This window comes from Sus scrofa, chromosome 1 (genome assembly GCF_000003025.6).
Source record: "Sus scrofa isolate TJ Tabasco breed Duroc chromosome 1, Sscrofa11.1, whole genome shotgun sequence".
Classification (NCBI taxonomy): Eukaryota; Metazoa; Chordata; class Mammalia; order Artiodactyla; family Suidae; genus Sus; species Sus scrofa.
Window position 1 is genome coordinate 50859108 of NC_010443.5, and position 22577 is coordinate 50881684.

Consider the following 22577-nt stretch of genomic DNA (forward strand, 5'->3'; position numbering starts at 1 on the left):
AAAAATCTTTTAAAAAAATGTTGAAAGTATGATTAATGTATTTTTTTGGAGCACAGATACCCTTGACAGAGTTTGAGCTACATATACAGTAAATCTTTTTTAAAAGATTGATAAAAATTGACCGTATTGAGAATGATACTTATGTCTGTAAATAAGTTTACTTATGTCATTATGGGGAAAAAAGGGCTAATTTTAAAATATATTTTCTTATGAAATTTTAAGAAATCCTTTTAAATACAGGGTGTGTAAACCAGGGAGTGGGAATTTTGATGGCCATCTTAGAATTTTCCTACCAGGGTTATGCTGAATGAATCTGCCTTCTCTGGCTGTTCCTTAATTGAATGAGTGATAGGGGGCATTTGAAAAACTTTGAGTACAGAAAGTACTTTAGCCTGTCTTTTGGCCCCTCACTCCCCTTAATCAGTAGTGAATCGCAGCTGCAGACACTGAGAAAGGGAGTTCTTAGGAGATCTCACAGGCCTTGAGCAGATGAGGCTGAGCTCTGCCTTATTGTTGCCTCTTTTCCTTCAGGAGCTTTTCTCTGTCCAGCCTCCTCTCTCCCTTCCTCCACCACATATTTCCATACTCACATGATTCATTTGCCGTAGTAATAATCAAAAAGAAAATCTGCTGAACCAGTGAAATGTATAGGTAACTCAATCTATTTTATCCTGACCCTTAACTTCTCAGTTTAGTCTTGGAAAAATGGCTGATAGTCATTGGGAATTGATGATTTTAAAATGAGCACTCACTTATTCTTGTTAATCTTCTATATATATTTCTTGCCTCCTTTGCTACTTTTCATCCTTCACAAATAACTTCATGAACTCAATTTGAGTACATACTTAAGTTTTTGCAGCACTGGTTTTAGTTCTGCATTGTGAATTTCAAATGAAATTACCATTATTATCACTTGCCCTATTAAGTTTTTTATAACCAAGTATTATATAAAATTTTTAAAACAGAATTTTCTCGTTTTATATGTGTGTATGTATGTATATATACACACATATGTATAAAGGCTAGTATTCAGTATAACAAAAGTACAATTAAATCCAGTATTCCAGTTTAGAAAATGTTGTGGAAACAATGTTTCTGTGTTGTATTATAGTAAAAATGAGCTTGCACTAGTAATTCTTTTAAGCTCTCTTTGTAATAAACTAATGCTTATATATTTCATTAAGGTAAATGAGCAATAATTTTAAGACAGTGTGAATTGCAATACACTTTTAAAATTCTTCTATTTTTTGGCCATGCCACAGCATGTGGAAATTTCCAGGCCAGGGATCAAAACTCTCACCACAGCAGCGGCCTGAGCCACTGCAATAACAAAGCCAAATATCCTTAATGTGCTGCATTGCAAGGGAACTCCTACAATAAATTTTAGATGTCCTTCAAGACAGGGGTAAGAAACTTAGATGATGAATGATTAGGTGGTGAGTTAAGATTAGTGTTAAATAACACAGGTACAACTTGATTTTTGTTATTACTGTTACTTCTTTTTGTTACAATTTTAGTTTCTCTTCTGTGGGATAGGTATGGCCATGGTATCAATTTTTTTTTTTTTTTTTGTCTTTTGAGGGACACATCTGCAGCATATGGAGGTTCCCAGGCTAGGGGTCGAATTGGAGCTATAGCTGCCAGCCTGTGCCACAGAAATGCCAGATCTGAGCCAAGTCTGTGACCTATACCATAGCTCATGGCAATGCTGGATCCTTAACCCACTGAGCGAGGCCAGGGATTGAACCCGCATCATCACAGATCCTAGTTTGGTTCGTTAACCACTTAGCCACTATGGGAACTCACGTGGTAACTATTTTGGATAGTATTCTTATAAGTGTTAAGTAAGATAAGTGTTAAATAAGGTAAACCACATACTGCATGTTTAGTAGAGTGCCTGGCACATACGTGTTTACTAAATAGAAGCTACTGTGATGATCATGTTGCAGGAAGAAAGGAGGGAAGCAAGCGTAAAGGCCCCTGAGCAGGTGGAAAGTTGAGAAACGTGAATATTCAGACTTCACTCTAAGACTTGAGTTCTGTTTGGTTAATATCACCACGTTGTAGTCAGCCCTTTCGTTACGGACTGCCAGGTGACTGATGTGACAGTTAAAGGACTTCCATTTGAATTTTTTTCTGGAATTCTACATTTCTTAGTGACTTATCCAATGATTTCAAAATGAGCATTTTAAAATTCAGGCTTCTACATATTTGGTGGTATAGTTACTTAGTTAAGTTTGTTAAAGTCTTTAACTCTCCTTCTGATGAGTTTAATTGATGGTTTCTTTTGTATGATTTGTTTATTAGTTCATTAAGTGTATTTTCAGCTTTTGTATTTAATGCATGCTGTGGGATGTAATTGACTTTGGAAATGATAATTTCAAATGATTTCTTGACTCCTATAAAACTTTAGCTTCACAGTATATTGAAAGCTCCTGAGACAGCCATTTGAGAATTGCAATGATAAAATCTCCACTTAGAAAACATATCCAAGGATTTCCAAAATGGTTTTGAAGCAATATGTTGCTTAAAATTAATCCCTAAGTTATTTTTCAATGTTTGGAGCACCAGATTTTTATTGTAACATTATTCTGTTAAAAAGGGTAATAGTAAAAAGAAAAAAGTTTTCAAGAAAATAATGTGATCAGCGTTCCCTCTTTGTCACAGTGGGTTAATGATCTGTGGCAGCACAGGTTTGATCCCCGTCCTGGCACAGTGGGTTAAGGATTCATCATTGCTGCAGCTGTGGTGTGGGTCACAGTTGTGGCTCAGATTCCATCCTAGGCCCACAAACTTTCGTATGCTGTGGATGTGGCTAAAAAAAAAAAAAAAAACAAAACAGAAAAAAAGTCATCTTTTCTTGAAAAGATAGATGAATATCTTGGCTTATGACCTTCGAATGTTCATACTGGTATTTTTTAAGTACTTGATACTTTTTCAAAGTATATTTGCTCACTTTATCCTGGAACGTGCTAGTTGGAAACCTGTTTTGCCTGATGAGTTTTCTTTTTGTAGTGAGTGTGTATACTTAGATTGCTCTGGAGTTTCTTTGCATCAGTTTCTTTGTTGGTGGCCTAGAGAAGAACCTCTGGGCTTAAGAATAACTGGAGAAAGGACTGTGACTCATTTATTCCTGACAAAAATCTACTGGGTTTCCACTCAATGTTCTCTCATAGATAGAGTGGTGGCCTGGAGAAGATAGGGGGTAGAGGAACATTGAAAGAACATTCAAAGTCTTGTCCTCTATATAAAAGTACTGGAATCCGGTGGAACAGAACTATCATCTAGTTACAAAATAAATTTTGAATTTAACAGTAAGTCCAGATAACTTGTGTGAGATTTCAGAAAAGTATGTCAGCCAGCCAGTGTACCTTCAGAGGACGGTTGTAACTACTGACATTGAGCCTCCTTTTGGTTCTGCCTCTGAGAGGCTTTCATCCTCCTCTTTTCTTTTCCTCATAATTTTTTTTTTTTTTTTTTTTTTTTTATGGAGACTTGTTGAATGCCTGATGCTAAAGATGGGTAATGGAAACAATGTCTGTCTCAGAGGACTTCATTTAAACAGAGAATACTGGGAGTTCCCCTTGTGGCTCAGTGGTTAACAAATCCGACTAGGAACCATGAGGTTGTGTGTTCGATCCCTGGCCTTGCTCAGTGGGTTAAAGATCCGGTATTCCCGTGATCTGTGGTGTAGGTTGTAGACGCGGCTCGGATCCCACGTTGCTGTGGCTGTGGTGTAGGCCGGCGGCTACAGCTCCGATTAGACACCTAGCCTGGAACCTCCATATGCCGTGGGAGCGGCCCTAGAAATGGCAAAAAGATAAAATAAACAGAGACTACTGTTAAGTAATTACGTCTTTACTGGACCTCACATGGTAATGTCTACAAGAGGAAAGTGTTGTAGATGGGTCCTTGGAAGCACCTACAGTGGCTCCTTAGATTAGACTGAAGGATGAAGGGATACCTCCTGGAGGAGGCAGCATCAACTCAGAGTGAAAGGACAGCTGGGCACTACTACAAGTGTGGGTACTTCTGGCAGAGGAAACAGCAGAAGCAGAGATCCTGGAGGCCAGAGCAACAGACTAGAGAGCTAGCATCAGAGCAGTTGAGTGTAGCTAGACATTGGTTGCCAGGTTGGGGAGCATGGGAGCAGGTGGGGGGTCTTAGGGTTTGGTTGGGTCCATGTGTAGACCTCTGTTCATTCCTTGCTCACCTAATGGATCTTACACTGCTCATTGACTTTTAAAAAATCAATCTTTTTGAGGTACAATTTACGTACAATAAAAGACAGTTTAAGTTGTAATTCAATGAGTTTTGGAAATTAAGTACCCCTGTGTGACTATTACCACAGTTGGCATGTAGAACCTTTCTTTCACTCCAGGACATCCCTTTGTGCCTCTTGCTACCCACCCCAGGCCCAAGCGGCCACTGATCTGCCTTTCATCACTGTAGATTGCAGTTGTCTTTGCTCGAGTTTCATATAAATAGTGTCATAAACTGTTTACTCTTTTGTGTCTTTCTTCTTTCAGCATGTTTCTGAAATTCCTTCCTGTTTCCATGTGTACTAGTAGACTAGTGTTCATTTTTTATTAGTAGACAGTAATTTGATTTATGAGTATACCACAGTTACACATTCACTTGTCGATTTGCCAGTTGACTTTTTCCTTTTGTATGTTATTTCCTTTATTTAATTTGATTAAGATGGAAATTGACCTCCCCCGAAGCATGTGGAGGTTTCCAGGCCAGGGATCGAACCTGAGCCACAGCAGTGACAATGCCAAATCTTAACCACTAGTCTACCTGGGAACTCCTCCAATTGACTTCAAATATCTTGCCTACTGGACAAGTGTCTCTGATTGTTCCTAGCTGGAACATGGTATTGATGCTTTTTTTTTTTTTTTTTTTTTTTGGCATTAAAAAGCTTTAAATGACTGATATTTATGGAATAATTTTTAAAAAATTATTTATTTATTTATGTTTTGCTTCTTAGGGCTGCACTCGTAGCATGTGGAAGTTTACAGGCTAGGGGTTGAATCAAAGCTACAGCTGCCGGCCTGCACCACAGCAACAGCAACGCAGGATCCAAGCTGCATCTGTGATTTATAGCACAGCTCACGGCAATGCCAGATCCTTGACCCACTAAGCGAGGCTAGGGGTCAAACCCATGTCCTTGTGGATACTAGTCAGGCTCATTTCCACTGCACCACAATGGGAACCCCTATTGAATAATTTTATATTGCTCCTTCTGCATTTTAAAAATTGTCAAATCAATTTATCATCTTCTTAAAAGAACAAGCACTTTTACAATGAATTGTCTTGAATTGGTAACACTTGACATATCAAATGCTCTCATTCCCCTTTTATATTTTTATGTTCATCTTTTTTTTTTTTTTTTTTTTTTTTTTTGTCTTTTTGCTATTTCTTGGGCTGCTCCCGCGGCATATGGAGGTTCCCAGGCTAGGGGTCGAATCGGAGCTGTAGCTGCCGGCCTACACCAGAGCCACAGCAATGCGGGATCCGAGCCGCGTCCGCAGCCTACACCACAGCTCACGGCAGCGCCGGATCGTTAACCCGCTGAGCAAGGACAGGGACCAAACCCGCAACCTTATGGTTCCTAGTCAGATTCGTTAACCACTGCGCCACGATGGGAACTCCTATGTTCACCTTTTACATGAGTTTGGGCAAAAGGTCTTTATGATGTAGGTTGTCATCTTAAGTGATTTTACATGCTATTTCTAATCTCTTGTTTTCTGCATAAAGTGGCAGTAAAAGAGCTCTAGCAAGTAAATATCCGGTGGGATAAACCAGCTTTCAAGCCAGGCTTTGAGGCACAGTTTGTCTTTTTAAAATATTTTCTTCTATGTGTAATTTCCATTAGTAGTCACTGAATAGTTAGTTTGCATACTTTTAACAGAGCTAACAAACAGTGTGTCAGGGAAAAGCCCCTTAAATATTATGGTCTTGGGTTGTAATTCAAGAATTACAGCCATAACTAACATAATGACAAGCAGATTGAATGAAGATTTGTCATCTCACAATGTTATTTCGACATTGTATAATAACCTTTCTTTGTAATAGCACCTTTTATTCTTAAAAATTCCTCATGGCACTATTGATATGGTAGGGCAATATAGAGATGTCAGTTTTATGGCTCCAAAGATGTATTACACATTTTGTAAATGTATTTCAGTTATATTTTGGCAGTAAAAAGAGCAGGAAGATAATGCCGCCATTAAAGTGATCAACTATGCATATAGAAATTGGATAGGAAGATGTGTGAAAAGGCTTTTCAAGGAAATCATCTTCCTGTATAAATTGCCTTTGCTGCATAGAGAGCTGTCTCGCAGTGCTCTGGGGTAATTCAGCCCATGCAGCCCTGGAGAGAGTGTTTGTACACACAGATCTGAAAGAAGGAAGTGTGTGCATGCATGGCTTTACGATAAGTCTGCTGCTCAGTTCTTATACTGCATTAATCCATCCTTTTTGCTCCCAGCCTTTTTTCTGTTTTCTTAAACAGTTGATTAAAACTGTAATTAACTTTTACTATTTCAGCTGTTTTATTTTCCATTTCTGAAATAGCTATGGTTAGTAAAGATGAGGACTCATTCATGCTCTCCTAACACTTAGACCATGTATCTTCTTGCTTCATGGCATGAGTACTTCAGCAATAACATTGATGGAAAGAGAACTGTCAGAGAAGCTTCATTGTTTTTCAAATACTTTTGGGGTATGTTGTCTGAGTACATTTTAAATTCTGTGTCATGGTGAAATCCACTTTAAATCATGCACTTATTCTATAGCGAATACTTTTTACTTTGAGAAATTCCACATGAAAGTTTTTTTTTTTTTTTTTTTTTTTTGTCTTTTTGCTGTTTCTTGGGCCGCTCTTGCACCATATGGAGGTTCCCAGGCTAGGGGTCGAATCAGAGCTGTAGCCACTGGCCTACGCCAGAGCCACAGCAACACAGGATCCGAGCCACGTCTGCGACCTATACCACAGCTCACGGCAACGCCAGATCCTTAACCCACTGAGCAAGGCCAGGGACCGAACCTTCAACCTCATGGTTCCTAGTCGGATCCGTTAACCACTGCGCCACAATGGGAACTCCTCCACATGAAGGTATTAAAGCAACACTCTGTGTATTATTTTCGTCTGCCTACACCTAAGTGCTCCTATATCTCAGAAATACATGAGTATTTGTTTCTTTCCTGTGCCTTTCCATTCTGATTACCTTCTTTTTGTTTTTTTCTCCTGACTTTCCATCTGCATTCCACAGATTTCCTCATCTGATGCTCCTCTTCAGCCTTTGGTATCCTCTCCTTCTCTACAAGCTGCTGTTGAGAAAAACAAATTGGAGGTATGGTAGTGTTTTAGCTGGCCGCATTGCCTAGTGCTCAATGGTAAATGCACCATCATTTGAGGTGCTATAATAGTTGTTTATGTTTTAAATGGGCTCCAGTACTGAACATGTTAAATACAACAGTTTTAAGAATACTTTCCTATCCCACAGGGGAGATTAAAAGACTGTATTTCAGAATGCCTATTTTATTGGTACCATAGGTATATCTCAGCATTTAACAACTAGTTTTTTGTTGTTTCCACTGCTATTTTAGGCTTAAAGGAACTTTAAATAGTTGTTCTTGAATTGTTTGATTTACTAGAAAAGTTTTTGATTAAAAATGTTTTCTTTCTGTACTCTGTTGTTATAAGCACTTGAAGAAAGTTAATTTCAAGTTTCTTTTTAAGTAATAATAACCATCATATAGGTACAGTGTATGAGTATAGAATCATTAGCGATAATTGTTAGAATGTGTTGGGGGGTAGGAGTGGTTAGGGTGCATGATACTGCCATTAGGGACTTTTAAAGTCCCTACAAATATTTGAAGATTTAAAAATTTTCACTCTTTGTCTCTGTTGTTATAATGACCTTAATGAATTAGTTTGAGTTATCCTTTCAGCTAACAATTTTTCTGTGTCTGCTGCTTGGTAAATATGTGCTAAACATGGGGATATAAACACAAATAAGGTATCTCCCTGCCTCGGAGAAGCTTACACCTAACAGCAGAAAACAGATGACTTTACAAAGGTTTCTAATGCAATATAACGTGTGTGCTATGATTGGCACATCCTCACTGTGCTGCTATTAATACAGGAGGCACACTTTTGATGCATCTTAAACCCTTAATAAACACTAACTGTGAGGACTAAGATGCATTCCAAGTAGAGAAAGCATCTTTTGAAAAAAGCCTGGGCAAACCAGGATTGGGGATGTGCAGGTAGAATGGCATGGCTGGGACACTGTCGGAAGGGGAAAGAAGTGAAAGAGGAACCTTCCCGTGGCCTGCTGATGAGTTTGGGCTTTGTTCTTAAGGCCCTGGCACTTTCATGAGATTTAAGTGTAGTAGGATTATCAGCGTCCGATTTTCATGTCCTAATATTTTCCTCCACAGACTCGGATGTGGAAAAGGCTCGAGAACCTGTTGCACTGTTCTATGAGTAAAATGATGGGAGCGTGTAACATGGAGGCAGCAGGAGTGAAAAGGAGACTGTAGTTTTAAGAGGTCTCCAGAGGATGGATTCCCTCGACTCTTGTAATCAGTGAACTATGGAGGTGCTTTGGGGAGCCTTGGTGACCCTCAGTTTCAGGCTAGAGCATCTCAGCGATGATGGTGCTGTCCAGTGAGAAAAGGATCCAAGCTGAGGAGGAGGAGCAGGTTTGAGGAGAGAACAGAGAGGGGGCTGAATTAAAAGTTGTGTATGTTGAGTGTGAGGTGACTGTAGAACATCTGGGTATCTGGTAGGTGGTTGGATATACAGGTCTATAGGCCAGAGGAAAGATCCAGGTTGGAGAACGGGCCAGGGGTGCAGAGGAAGAGAAAGAGGGGAAGAGACTCGGGAAGTCCAGGGAGAGTGTGATATCCTGTTAGTGGAACAGGAGAGCCATGAGAAAGGAAATCAGGGCACACTTGAATTTGAGAGTTAGCAGGGTGAGGTGGGTTTCAGAGGAGACATTGTGGAACAGTTTGGAACATGAAGTACAAGGTTGGAGCTGGACAGACTGGGGTGGTTAGGGTATTGTAGCTATCAGGGGTCAGTGGGCAGGCCCAGAGAAGAAACACCATAAGAGGGTGGAGGTTGCTGTGAGAAAGTGGAGGATGTCAGTGGTACCTGGCTCAAAGGGTGGAAACCCTCAGATTACATATTTGTCCTGTGTGGTTCCTGCCACCACGTCTTAGAAAACAGTGGTCTCATTCATCTAGCTCAATAATGGTATCTAATAGCACTGAACATTAGGGAGCACTCAAGGCAATCCTTTACAGTGTCTATTCCTGCTCTTTTCCTTGTCCTTTTAAAATTTCAATTTTTATGTATGTTTTATAATATATATATAATATAGTGCTTCATAAATAAATACATACATATGGTAGAGTATAAAGATGAGTACATTATAAAAAATTTGAGGCTATAGACCATATCTTTAATTAAATCAGTCACATGTAGTTTGATTATAATGAATACAATTTGTACTTTTCTCTGTCTTAGAGTACTTGAACATTTATTCCAGTTTTCTTATGCAGGAGGTCTCCTGTTTCACTGTATCATTTGAATGTATAGTCATCAAGTTTCAGAAACTACTATTTTATTATACCAGACACCACTGTATTTTACTCTTGCTGAGAAAATAGTTTAAAACAACGTAGGTTCTCACAGTGCTCTTTGATCTTTCAGCAGCTTTTGATTCTGAAGATGGGAGTCATCTGTGGGTCAAACTGTATGATCTGAGTTTAGAGCCCGTGTTTTTAGTGTTACTTCAAAGCCTGTGTTATAATCCCACTGTTGGAATCAGAATAGATTACAGCCATATTTTGACAGCTGAAATTCCAGTGTTCAAGAGGATCAAATCAAGCTCTCTCTTGATCAAACACAGGCAACCAAATCAGTTATTTTTGGTGATTTCAGATGTGCCCACCAGTCATAGCAATTAGAAAGGCAGGCTTCTTACCCGTCTCATGACAATTGGTAACTTCCTTGAGAAAGAATTAAGAGCTTTGAAAGGTTCCCGAACAGTTCATCCAGCACATTAGCGAGAATGTTCACTTGTTTTCCTCCCTAAACTTGACAAATGATGTATGGAAAGCTTTTATAGTATATGAAGGATTTTTGCACATCTCATTTATGTTTTCATTTATGAAATGCCATTGATATTACTTACCTCAGAAAGTTGTGGGGATTTAAGTGAGTCAGATAGTTCTGGCACATGGGAAGGTTTCTGTAAGTATTAGCCGTTAACCATATGGAAGGGGAACTGCAGTGGTAAACAGTAGTGCTCTGTGCATGGCACTTGAGAATCTGGGCTCTGCAGTCCCTCAGCATTGCTGCTGTTAGCTCTGTGTTACTTTCCTGAGAGTTTGTCTCTCCATTTATAAAATGAGAGTAATTATATTTTTTTCAGACTAAAAGTTAAATTAGTAAGGTACAGATCACAGGCTTGGGCTCATAGGAACTTTGGTTATATTCTATTTTTTTTTTTTTTTCTGTCTTTTTGCCATTTCTTGGGCCACTCCTGCGGCATATGGAGGTTCCCAGGCTAGGGGTCTAATTGGAGGTGTAGCCTCCGGCCTACACCAGAGCCACAGCAAAGTGGGATCCGAGCCGCGTCTGCAACCTACACCACAGCTCACAGCAACGACGGATCCTTAACCCACTGAGCAAGGCCAGGGATCGAACCTGCAACCTCATGGTTCCTAGTCGGATTCGTTAACCACTGAGTCACGATGGGAACTCCTCCATATATATTCTATTTTTTGAGAGAAGTTGTGTCAAACACCATTTTAAAGTCACAGGAGTAAATGCAGCCCGTAGTCCTTTTGACTAAGTGTGTGTATTTTTTATTATACTTTCTTAGGCTCACCAATTTATCTTTTCATCTTTGCTGCCAGTTGCATTATCATCTGATTCTAGATTTCTAGGCATCTTTCCCCTTTACAAGACTTATGAATACTCTTTGTTTAATCTTTGTTTCCCTTTCCTTTTTTTTGGCCCTTAATTTTATGGCTCTTAATTTTTTTTTATTATTATATCCTATTTATGGCTCTTAATTTTTTTTTATTATTATATCCTATTTCGTCCTTCTTAGAAATGCAAATTGTGAGTGCTATAATACCATTATATTTTACCTAGAGTGACTTGGATTAAATACTCTGACTAGTCAGCTAGCGCTATCTTCAACATTTTTTTCATGAAAAAATTATGGTATTTGCCCTTTGAAAAATCACAACACTCTGGTAACAGACTGAAAATGTTTTCTGTTACTTTAAAAAATTAAAGTGACTTTACCCTTTCTCCTCATGTTTCCATGTTGTAATCTCCACCTATGTGATAAAGAATTCTGTTCCCTCAGTTTACTTTTTCTTCTAATTCAAATTTCAGCATTATGGTTACTATTAGGAAGCCTAATCTTATGTGAAAATGCAGTGAGAATTCATTGTATAGAGGTCTCATTTGTTTTAAACAAACTCTACAATATCAAAGGAGTTCTAAATTATCTCACTTATGTCTTAATTTTTTAACAGAAAACTATTCTTTATTGTTATCTACATGTTCCTCAATGAGAATATGAATTTTACTTTATATCTCAGTATCACTGGATATTGTCATCACTGAATATTTGCACCCTTTTCAGATGACTCAAACTAGTAAAATGAACATTTTAAGAGCTGCTGTTTTTTGAAAAGTAAACTTATCAAAGCTTCTGGCTATGTTTTAGAAAGAAAAGGAAAAAAAAAAGGAAGAGAAAAAGAGAGAAAAGGAGCCAGAGAAGTCTGTGAAACCTCTTACAACTGAAAAGGTAAATTTTCTTTTTTTCTTCAATCTACAAAGATTATGACCTTATTTGTATAATTATATATGAACGACTTAGGGAATATTCATGCTGTACAAGTCATCATTCTTTGAACAACTATTTGTTGGGTGACTGCTGTGTGCTAAATAAGCATGTCCATCTGGCTTGTCCTCTCTGATTTGTAATCAGTTCTATATGTGTGGGTGTGGGTTCATGTGAGTTCCTCAAGGGCAAGTATCATTCATGAGATGAAGAGTGGTGTTTTTAGCTTTCATGCATAATCAGACTTTAGCAAAAGTTTAGAGGATGAAAAGGTCATACCTGCAAGGGCCTTCATGCACAAGATTAGCACTTGAGCTGGATATTGGAGTATAGGTGGATTAAGGTATGAAGCAGGAGTGTAATCTGTGGAGAGAACACTTCAAGGACATGGAAACCGGAAATAGACAATGCATGTTTAGAAAATAGTAGTGGCATTTGAAGGAAGACATATAGCTTTGTATAAGAAGTTTTTAAAAGGAAAACCAAAATGGTAGGTGGAGCTCAAATTGTATAGAACCTTAAAGTCTAGATTGATTCCTTTTTGGAGTAAAGACTGCGAGCAGCAGTTCAGAAGTGTTCTCTTAGAAGATTATTTTGCATTGATTAGCAGGAGAGATTTTGATTAGGCCTCCTAGAGGTAGACAAAACATTAAATTTTTGTAAAAGGATTGGTGGCTTAACTTTGAATGCATTTCATCATCCAAGACTGGAAGCATGGTACAGGAATTGTCAGTAAAGGGAGAGTCCTTGATTTTAATTGTTGAAATTTTAATAATCGACTTTATGAAAGCGTAAATTACATGCTACAAAGTGTATCCATTTAAAGAGTACAAAGTCAGTATTTCCTGGTTCTTTTTCTGTTGTATTGATTAGAACGATCTCTACTTTCAGAATTATGAACATGCCTTCAGTGTTTAAGATGTGCTAAGTATCTGAAGACTTCGTAGTCCTTTATGTAGCAATTAAAACCATCCAGTATCTAACCCTTCACCTACCTTCCTAGCAGTTGCTCTCCATTTTTCATACCAGTCACCTAAACATAACTTGCCATCTTTCCGTTCACTGAATTGCCTTGCCAAGAATATCCTTTCCTCTCCCATCTATTATCTAAGCTTACTCATTCCACCTCTTCCATGAAGCTTCTCTAGACATCCCAACTAGAGATGCCCTCTCCCTTCCTCAAAATTCTGGTGTCATTGTCATACACTTGATTTTATTACTTCCTACCTTATTTAATTGTATTGTTAGATGTATTTCTTTGTGTAGCACAAATGCATACATGTTTTGTTTCCTGAGATTATATATCACTCACATGGGGACTAAGTCTTATGTTTCTTTGTATTTCTACATTTCTTGAGTGTTTATAGATGTTTAGGATAAATATATGTGCATTGATTTGTTGATGTCTTTCCTCACATAATTCCTGTTATGTTTTGATCCCAAGGTCATACAGAATAATAAACTGCAATTTATTAATGATTAATTTGTTAGATAGCAAAGACTGTACAACTCTTGCTAAGTAGAATTTTTTATGTATTTTTAAAATACCTTTTAATTGATGTTAATTTCTTTAAATATCACTATTTGTTTAATGATTGCTTACTGAATTAGATTCTTACCTTTCACGAAATTAAATTTATATGTTAAATATTATAAAACTTTTAAAAAGGAGTGATTAAGTTGGTAATTATAACCTGATCACCTCAATAGCTTTAATTCTGCTCTGGTAACTTACTCTTTAGCATACGTCAGTAAGAGGCTATACGTGAAATCTCTTACACTTTTCTGTTTGATTATAAAAGAATTTAAAAATCATTAGTAGGTTTTATTATTGTTTCCAAAAATTGGAAATAACCAAGAGCTTAATGCCTTACTGTTTTTTCTTGGCAAGATATAAAATTAACCATTTTAAAAACATGTTTACTTTTTCTCTTTAAAAAATATTTTACCGTCAAAATACAGTGAGCATTTGACCTTACATATGAATGCCTGCCTCTGTTGCCTACTCTGAAAAGGGGTTGCCACAGTTATCTGAGAACTGAGTCTCTGGACTGTGGTCTTGAGAAGAGCCGTTCAGGGTGTGAGCATTTAAACTCAGTTCGCAGCTCATCTGTTATTCTTGCTTAGCCCTCAGGGGATCAGGGCTACTGCTGATGATGATGGGAACTTTGGTGAAGGAATAATCACCTAGAGGGAAAAACTTTAGTTCCTGTCAGAATTTCGGGGTCAGGGTAGTTAGTGTAGGGTATATAAGAAGGAAGATCTATTTAAAAGTATAACAGTGGGGAAAACTGAAAGAACAGTAGCACAAATAAGCTTTACTTCATTCACATAGGAGCCATTTAGAAAAAAATTTTTTTTTTTTTTTTTGTCTTTTTAGGGCCGCACCTGTGGCACATGGAGGTTCTGAGGCCAGGGGTCAAATCAGAGCTGCGGCTGCCAGCCTACACCACAGCCACACCAACACAGGATCTGAGCTGCGTCTGCAACCTACACCACAGCTCATGGCAATGCTGGATCCTTAACCCACTGAGTAAGGCCAGGTATTGAACCTGCATCCTCATGGATGCTATTCAGATTCATTTCTGCTGAGCCACGATGGGAACTCCCAAATATTTTTTAATGTATTTGATTTACAGTGTTTTGTCAGTTTCTGCTGTGTAGCAAAGTGACCCAGTTATGCATATATGTACATTATTTGTCTTATCTTCTATCGTGTTCCATCACAAGTGATTAGATGTAGTTCCCTGTGCAGTTTTTTTTATGTTCTCTCTGAGCTGATATTTTCAAGGGACAAGCATACTCTACAGAGGAGAAAATAGTGGTAATAGCTGTGAAAAGTACTGCATTGGTCAGAATGTCATCTTCGTAAGTAAGTGGGCTTTATTGGCTGTTTGTTATCTGCCAGGAGCTGTGTAGGTGTATGGCTTGCATGTACGGTGGTGTGTGTCCACTTACATCCAAAGTGACCATCCATGTATTCCTTGTCGAATCAAGAAACAGAACATGGCCAGCACCCCAGAAGCTGCACCACATTATTCTTCCCATTGAAATCACTCCCCAGAGATAATCATTTCCTTGCATTTTAGAAATACATTTACCTTCTTTGCATGAAATGATACCACAAATATTCTTTAGTGTTTTCCTTTTTTAGTCAACATTTTTTGGTGTCAGTCATGTTGTATGTAGGTATAATTTACTCAGTTAATTGTTACGTACTGTTTCATTGTATATTTGTTCGTTACTTTATCCATCCTATTGTTGATGTACACTTGGATTATGTCCAAGTCTTTTTTTAAATTTTTTTTTAGAGGATAAAATACAAATATTTAAACACAATTACATTCACACAGATTATTATATCATGGATCTTAAGAAAGAGATTAAGTGACTCCCTCTGGAGAAGTGGAATGGAAAATATGCTGAGACAAATAGGAAATTTATTCTATACTTTATCCCATTTTGTATGGCTTTCATCTTTACTATTTAGTATTATCTATTGCATTTCAATTTTTCTTTAAAAATTAGCATTATATTAAAATTGTGTATATTATGCAACTAAAATTTATAAAGAAGAAAGCCTTATATACCATTAAATATTTTATATAGCATAATAAAAAGAATAACTTAACTGGTAATAATAACAAAAATAATACACCCTCTGAAAATAAGTAAAATATAAAATGTGTAAATTGGTTAAAAAACAGTGTAACTATATAAATATGTCCTCACAATTTGTTACATCTTATTGATTCTTCAATATAGGCATTACACCATTCTAGGTGATGCGATAAACAAGACATTATAGACCTTACATTGTACCATGGAGAGAAATGGTTATTAATAATACAATTGTAGAACTATATTATTTAATTGTACAGTTGCATTATTTAATTATAATTATCATAAATTCTTTGATAAAGAGGAAATCAGAATCCAGATCTAAGAAGACTTCAGCATTCCAAGAATGATGTCAAATGACCCCCTTCATGGTGGATTACACACTTATTTATTTACTATGAGATATATTTCTTCTCCAGAGATTCCTTGTTTGTGTATCAACTGTAGATTTTTGGTTTGCAGTTATTCTGAAGATTTGATATGAGTCTATATGTATATGAGATTGTTTTAAGTTGTTGGTCTCTTAATTACAAGTTCATCCCCAGTGTCCTGCATTTGTACCCACCTCTTCTCATGATTTCTGATTTTGGTGGTATAATTGTGCATGAATGATTTCGTATCTTTACTGTATATATACCTTTACTGGTGAGCCTTGTCATTTGTGGCATTTTTGTTTCCTGTTGCTGTCTTTTCTTTTCTGCCTGGAGAAGTTCCTTTAGTATTTGTTGTAAGGCTGGTTGAGTGTTGCTGAATTCTCTCAGCTTTTGCTTATCTGTGAAGGTTTTGATTTCTCCTTCAAATCTGAATGAGAGCCTTGCTGGGTAGATTAATCTTGGTTGGAGGTTTTTCCTTTCATCACGTTAAGTATATCATGCCACTGCCTTCTGGCCTGCAGAGTTTCTGCTGAAAAATCTGCTGATAACCTTATTGGGGTTCCCTTGTATGTTACTTGTTTCTTTTCCCTAGCTGCTTTCAAGATTTTCTCTTTGTTTTTAATATTGGTTAGTTTGATTAATATGTGTCTTGGTGTATTCCTCTTTGGGTTTATTTTATATACTTGTTGTGCTTCCTATATTTGAGAGGGTAGTTCTTTTCCTATGTTAGGGAAGTTTTCGGCCATTATCTCTTGGAATATTTTTCCTGTCCCCTTCCCTCTCTTTCTTTTCCTTCTGGCACCCCTGTAATACGGATGTTGGTGCATTTCACGTTGTCCCAGAGACTCTCTTCATTTGTTTTCAATCTTTTTTCTCTTTTCTGTTCTGCATCCGTAATTTCCACTAATCTGTCCTCCACCTCACTTATTCGTTCTTCTGCCTCCTATATTCTACTGTTAGATGCTTCTAGTGAATTTTTAATTTCAGTTATTGTATTTTGCATCTCTTCTTGTTGAAGTTTTATTACTTGTATCTCTTTGGTCAGTGTTTCCTGTAAGTTATCCATCTTTGCCTCTAGTTTATTTCCAATGTCTTGCATCATCTTCAGCATCAACAGTCTAAAGTCTTTTTCCTGGAGGCTGAGAATCTCCTCATGGCTTAGCTGTTTTTCTGGGGTTTTTCCTTTCTCCCTCATCTGAGTTATAGTTCTCTGTCTTTTCATTTTTATAGGTTTTTGGTGTGGTGACCTTTTGACAGATAATAGGGTTGTAGCCTCTTTTACTTCTGGTGTCTGCCCCCCCTTGTGGCTGAAGTCAGTATGGGGGCTTGGTGTAGGCTTTCTGATGGGAGGGGCTGATGCCTGCCCCCTGGTAGGTGGTGCTGATTCTGATCCCTCTGGTGGGTGGGGCTTAGTCTCTGGATGGGATTAGAGGCAGCTGTGTGCCTAAGGGGTCTTTAGGTAGCCTGTTTACTGAGGGGTGGGGCTGTGATCCCACCTGGATTGTTGTTTGCCCTGGGGCTTCTCAGTGCTGACTGACAGGTGGGGCCAGATTTTCCCAAGATGGCCACCTCCAGAGAAAGGCAGCTGCTGAATATTCCCAAGAGCTTTGCCTTCAGTGTTCTTCCCTCACAAGCCCCATTCACCCCTGTTTTCCCAAGATGTCCTCCAAGAGCTGCAGTCAGGTTTGACCCAGATTCCTATGGAGACCTCTCTCTGCCCTGGGACCCAGTGCAGATGAAAGTCTGTGTGCGCTTTTTAAGGATGGGGTCTCCGTTTCCCCCAGTCCTGTGGAGCTCCTGTGCACAAGCCCCACTGGCCTTCAATGCCAGATGCTCCAGGGGCTCTTTCTCCCAGTGCTGGATCCCCACACTTGAGGGTTTGATGTGAGGCTCAGACCTCTCACTCCTGTAGGTGAGTCTCTGTGAACCAGTTAGTTTTCAGTCTGTGGAGCTTCCCATCCGGGAGGCATGGGGTTGTTTATATCGTGAAATCGCCCCTCCTACCTCTTGATGTGGCCTCCTCTTTTTCTTCTCAAGTAGGGTATGTCCAAGTCTTTAGGTATTATAAATAGTGCTTCCGTGAACACTTGTACATGTATCTAAGCATGTTCCTATAGGATGTACTTAGGAGTGGAATTATTGTGTCATAAAGTGCCTGTATCTTGAACTTTATTAGATAATATCAAACTATTTTTCAAAATATGTAACAACTGCATTCTGGTCACGGTACATCCTTTACAACTTTTGGTATGGTAAGAAATTTTATCTTTTGCAATCTGATGAATATAATGATATCTCATTTTGTTTTAAATATCTATTTCCTGTAATACTAATGAGCCCCAGTGCCTTTTCATATGTTTATTGCCCATTTAGATTTCCCCTTTTGGAATTCTGATTCAGATCTTTTGCTTATTTTTAAATGGGGCTGCTTCCCTTCTCCTCATTGATTTGTAACATTCTGTGCACACATATACACATATGTAGAGGACACTAGTTCTTTACCAGTTGTGTATTTGTAGATAGATAATTTCTCTGGGTAATTCTATTGCTTTTTAAATTTCTGGTTTGTGGATTGTGTTAGAGGGCATCCTTGTCTTATTCCTGACATCAAAGGGAAAGTTTTCAGCTTTTCACCTGTATATATTATCTTTATTCCTTATAGAAACTGTAGTTTATTGTTGGAGGTGCAGGGACCAAGAATGAGACAGAGTATATGCTTTGCCTTATGTTACCTATTTAGTTAGAGAGTTTATGAAGTCTGGTTTGGAAAAATAGGATTTTATTTCTTTTTTTAAAGACTAAACTCCATGGCATATCTCTTCATGTGTTTAAAAGAATGATGCTCGATAGGGATTATTTTTTCTAGAATAATTCTTTAGGTCCACTTATTTCTACAGATAATTAAAGCCATGAGCATGGTTTTTGACATGCAGCAGTGAGTTAATAAACGGTTACTTAGAAGTATGTTAATTGGAGGGTTGGAGGGAGTCTTTACCTCTCTAGTCCAAATCCCTTACTTTATAAAGAAGTGAATGAAATTCTGGCGGATTCCTGAGTCACTAAAACATGACTTGCTCAGTGCTAACCTGGGTTTGAATCCAGGTTGTCTGCTGATTTAAGTCCCAGGTTGCGTGTGGTGTGTGTGTGTGGTGTGTGTGTGTGTGTGTGTGTGTGTGTGAGAGTGTGAGTTTTGATTTGAAATACATGTGCTCAAGTTCATTTCTTATTGTGATTATTGGTCCTGTTTTACATTCTATATCATTTTATGATGAACAGTCCAGGCTTCCCTAAAAAAGAACAGAGTGTTTTATGTATAATCTCATCCTATACTGTCCTAACTAATGAATTCATAATTTTTACTGATCTGTTAGCTTCTGGTAGGAAGTTCTTCCTTCTGTAAATAAACTTGTTTGCCCTGAGCAAACTGAGCAGTCTACTACTTTTGTTTAAATTGTACTTTGTACTTAAGTCTCACGGAGGTTTATATTTTTTTGTTGTGTGACCATCTATTACTGATGTGGTTAGCTGGAGCCAGGCTTACTTTGTTTCCTGGGAGGAGAAAAGTAAAACCCCAAAATTTAATGGATCAAGAGGTTAATAAGGCAAGATGCCTCTGACATTTAAATCCATATCTCTTTGTTGTGGTGTAGATATTCTGCTGGAAAATTGTGACTTTTCCTAAAATATTCTGTCATACATTTGTCTAACAACATAGAATATCTGACATTTCTAATTCACTTAGTTTAGGTTTATCTCTGAATATCTGACATTTCTAATTCACTTAGTTTAGGTTTATCTATAAATACATTCATGTAGATGAGAAGTACTCTATTAAAGGAATATATGTGACTTCTCTCTCAGCTTAAATAGGCACACCTTGATTTCTCCTTTGGAAAGTTCTAACTTTTAGGGTTTTTCTTTTCTTAAAGATGTGTGTATCAAAACATGGGAAATGGACAAATAGTTCTTGGGATGGGGAAATTAAACCTAACTGAGGTAATTTAAGGTAATAACCACAGTAGTGGTTCTGGTTTTTTTGCTGTTTATTACAATATGGTTTATTACAGTATGGTTTATTATGTATTAAGTTCTGAAGCTTCTGAGTTGTATATTAAGAAACCTTTAATGTAGGAATCAGCAAACATCTTTCTGTAAAGAACCAGATAGTAAATTTTTTAGGCTGTAGATTGTAATAAGGTCTTTCACAACTATTCCACTTTTCTTTATAGCACAAAAACAGTAAATGAATGCATTCCAATAAAATTTTATTTACAAAAACAGGTGGCCAAGTTTGTTGAGACCCTCCCCTCACTGCCTCCCACAGCTGAGAATTTATTTATTAAATGATAAGTTCTGCCTAGATGATCTAAGATCTCTAGAGATCCTTATGGTAATAAATAAGTTTTAAATTTAGAATTACTTATTCCACCTGCTGAACATAGGGGCAGATTCCTAAAATCATCTAACTATATCCTTAATAGTAGCATTCGCACCTCCACAAACTTGCTTTTTATTCAGTGAATTTTCTCTGTTATTTTAGACTAGTTTCTTGCCCACCTTAGTTGCTGTTCTGTTTTAATCAGCTGTTTTTCCTGTTAAAACACAAAGTCTAATTTAGGAACAAAATATTCAGTAATTCCTAATGTAAGCTATTTCTCTTATATATATGTGTGTATATATATATAACTCATGAGAACTGGCTTACTTTAAGGTATTAGGGATATCTGTTTAGGTATATGTCTATACAAGTGAAAAGGCATGAGTTTTTTTTTGTTTTTTTTTTTCCTTTTAGAACCACACCCGTGGTGTATGGAGGTTCCCGGTTAGGTGTCTAATCGGAGCTACAGCTGCTAGCCTATGCCACAGCAATGCCAGATCTGGGCCATGTCTGCAACCTACACCACAGCTCATGGCAACGCTGGATTCTTAACCCACTGAGCGAAGCCAGGGATTGAACCGGCAACGTCGTGATTCCTAGTCAGATTCATTTCTACTGTGCCATGATGGGAACTCCAAGGCATCACTGGTTTTGTATCCAGTGGGTATATTAACAGAAAAATTTAGATTATTCTATCAAAGTAAAGATTTTTTTTTTTTCTTAGACTTAAAGTCTCTTTGGGGTAATTATAATGATAGTTTAGAAGGTAATTATGCACCTGTCTCAGAATATTTTTATGTTTTTATGAAATTAAAATTCTTTTAATATTCAAACTTTTCTCTCTTTTTTTTTTGGCCCGCCTGCAGCATGCCGTAGTTCCCAAGCCAAGGATCAGACCAGAGCCACGGCAGTGACAAATACCAGATCCTTAACCATCTGAGCCACTAGGGAACTCCTACTATTTCTTTACTAAGTATTACGTATTTTGTGTAGGAAAAAATAAAATATACAAATAAGCAAAAGATTTTAAGAGATTGCTGTGAGTAGCATGTGGTCCCCAAAGTATGCGTGGTAATTTTTTTAATGTAAGGTTTAAAAACTCTTTTTTTTTTTTTTTTGCAAATACTTTCCACTAGCTTCTTGAAATTTAGGAAAGGAAATCAGTTCACTCTATGTCTCAGTGTGGAATAAAAATTCCAGGACAGAAGGTGGAGAAACAATGATGCTGTGGAAAAGAGAAGGCCTCTATTTTTTTACCCCTCTACTTTGGATTATACTCACTGTCATCAAAAAATTGATCTCAAGATATGACAAGTATTCAAATCTTGAAGATGCCATAGATGAATAATGATTTTTTTAACTAGTTGTGAAAGAAACAAAAACAACCAGCTGAGTTGCTTTTTGAACAAACCTTTTATGTTAATAAAACTTTGATTGATCGTCTGTTTAGGGCCATACCCAGGGCATATGAAAGTTCCCAGGCCAAGGGTTGAATTGGAGCTATAGCCGCTTGTTTACACCACAGCCCAGCAGCTCAGGATCCAGACCATGTCTGCAACCTACACCACAGCTCATGGCAATGCCCGATACCCAACCCACCGAGCAAGGCCAGTGACTGAACCTGTCCTCATATGTACTAGTTGGGTTCATTACCACTGAGCCATGACTGGAACTCCATTATGTTGATAAAAATTTTAAAAATACATTTTTGCTTGATAAATGTAAGTGGTCTAACCTTCCAATATAAGCAATAGGTACAGTTGCAAATCCCCTGAACTTGAAGTTTTAAGACAGCCATGTAAAAGTAAGCAACCAGTTTTAAATCATATAAATTGTTCTTAGTAAATCATTAAAGTTAGCTAAGTGGCTCATTGCCAGATGTTGTATTATGGATAGGTAATGTTGCTTCACAGTCTGACAGAGACGTTTATGCAGCCATCAGGCTCTCTGTAATTTAGACTCAATAAACATTTCATGTGATCCATGTGTACATTTGAGAATAAGTTATTTCCAGTAAGTAATACTTTCGTAGAAATCATGGAAACATATGGTCTAGGTGAGTAAGCAAAGCAGATATCTTACAGAGCACTTTTATAAACGAGTAGGAAGATTCTTTGTGTTTTCCACAAATCATTTCATTTCCAGCTTAAAATCTGACATTGGAAATTAGTTTAATAAAAATCTTTTGTTTGTAGATTTAAAGAAATATGTTCAACATAACTGTACATTAGGCTTAGAAAGCATTTTGGTTCTGCTGCTTTGTTGTCCAAGTTTTATTAGGATATAGATTGCTAGTTCCTATTGACAACTTTATTCAGC

The 22577-nt window shown here is 37.5% G+C and overlaps 1 protein-coding gene across 7 annotated transcripts in view; it reads left to right on the forward strand.

The window, feature by feature from the left end:
* The window catches only part of SMAP1 (small ArfGAP 1), a 220621-nt gene that overhangs the window by 137535 nt on the left and 60509 nt on the right, over nt 1–22577 (forward strand). For 6 of the 7 annotated variants that reach the window (XM_021089443.1, XM_021089451.1, XM_021089472.1 and 3 more), the window contains 2 exons: nt 7278–7358; nt 11769–11849. In XM_021089443.1, coding sequence (XP_020945102.1) covers nt 7278–7358; nt 11769–11849 — 162 coding nt within the window. The remainder of the gene's footprint in view (nt 1–7277; nt 7359–11768; nt 11850–22577) is intronic. The other variant, XM_021089462.1, reaches the window with a different exon arrangement.